At 30.8% G+C, this 1,330-nt stretch overlaps 1 protein-coding gene across 2 annotated transcripts; it reads right to left on the bottom strand.

The window, feature by feature from the left end:
* Positions 1–128: 128 nt before the first annotated feature.
* Positions 129–1,305, bottom strand: LOC117125232 (ubiquitin-like protein 4A). 2 transcript variants are annotated; one of them, XM_033271725.1, is made up of 2 exons: positions 939–1,305; positions 129–367 (listed from the first exon to the last, which is right to left on the bottom strand). In XM_033271725.1, exons 1-2 carry the CDS (start codon positions 977–979, stop codon positions 130–132), a joined length of 279 nt encoding a protein of 92 aa, XP_033127616.1. In that variant the 5' UTR covers positions 980–1,305; the 3' UTR covers position 129. The 2 variants fall into 2 exon arrangements, 1 of the variants encoding a protein (XP_033127616.1); XR_004448101.1 differs by having other exon boundaries at positions 231–367; positions 863–1,305.
* Between the last annotated feature and the right edge of the window lie 25 nt (positions 1,306–1,330).

The raw sequence follows: 1,330 nt of genomic DNA, 5'->3' as shown, positions 1-1,330 counted from the left end.
AGCTATTAAGCCTGCCTAACTGAAATCGTTACCATATAAATAAAAGAGAATAATTAATGTGGTTCAGTGTTTGAAAGTTATCGTCAGCCTACATAGTTCATAAAATAATCAGAAGTACTTACGTTACGATTATCCACCTCTACACCTTAATGCCAAGTGGATAGTTGCATTCATTCCTTTCCTTATACCACTAAATTCCATTGTGTGTTCATCTACGAGCTGTTTACCTTGAAAAAGTAATCTCTGTGATGCCACAGCAATCTGACATCGTGTGAATATCATATGTTTAAGTTCTATTACGGTCGTGTCTGGATATACCTCAAACGTTAAAGATCTGCCCTGTAGATCCTTCACAAATATTTGAAACCTGAAATTTTAAGATATATTATATAGCGATCCAATTTATTAGACATTCTCCAGATCATTTGTTTATCCTTCTGCCATTAGGGCACTCAATGATGGTCTAATTTAGTTTTCCAATCTGACTTTTATACTTTGCATGAGCCAACTCAATTTTACTGTATTTCTGATAATAATAATAATAAAATAATAATAATAAAATAATAATAATAATAATACTAATAATAATAAAAATATTAATAATCATATTCATAATTGAATGAATGAATGAATTGGTTTTTTTTTTACAGTAAGTGTAGTAAAACCATGAACTAAATTTCGTACTTGCTATGGAATTTTCTTAAATGTACGTTGACAATTTCGTAAATACATTTTAATATAATAAAGAATATTGCATATTAACTATTTATATAAAAGCATATTAGCATTCTCAATAAGGTGGGTAATAATTGCAAACCACAACTTATATTTATTAAAGACAAATATTTGGATCAATGCTTACCACTTTATTTCCGTGCATCAAGATAACTACACAGGAATTGTCCCTACCTGAAAAAAAAAATCATAAGCAAACTTACCGGTTCTTTGGATTAGGACTTGGTTCAAATCCAAAGCTCATTTTTAAATTTGCTAACAGTTTTCAGGCTAGAAAAAATACTGCTTCGATTTGTATTGAATAATAAAATATATAGTCTCTAACGTTCAATTTATAGATTTAGATATTGCAAAATCCCTGTTATATTTTTACAGGCCTGAGTCATACAGTCGCATCGCGCATTAATATCAAGCAAGCGAGGCTAATGATGAAACAGATGAGATGAGATAGCATTTAATAATGGTTTACGTACAGTAATGTATGAGTCCTGGCATAGTTATAACAAATTGGATCAAATCATGGTATAACATGTTGGGGTTTGAAAGTATTTTCGTTATTTTCAGGCGCGTAACAGGGGTCTTGGGTCAGGAGGCA

This window comes from Anneissia japonica, unplaced genomic scaffold (genome assembly GCF_011630105.1).
Source record: "Anneissia japonica isolate Jap-2015-1 unplaced genomic scaffold, ASM1163010v1 scaffold154519_len1330_cov72_single, whole genome shotgun sequence".
Classification (NCBI taxonomy): Eukaryota; Metazoa; Echinodermata; class Crinoidea; order Comatulida; family Comatulidae; genus Anneissia; species Anneissia japonica.
Note: the sequence above shows the minus strand (reverse complement) of the source record. Positions and strands in the feature narration are given on the sequence as shown.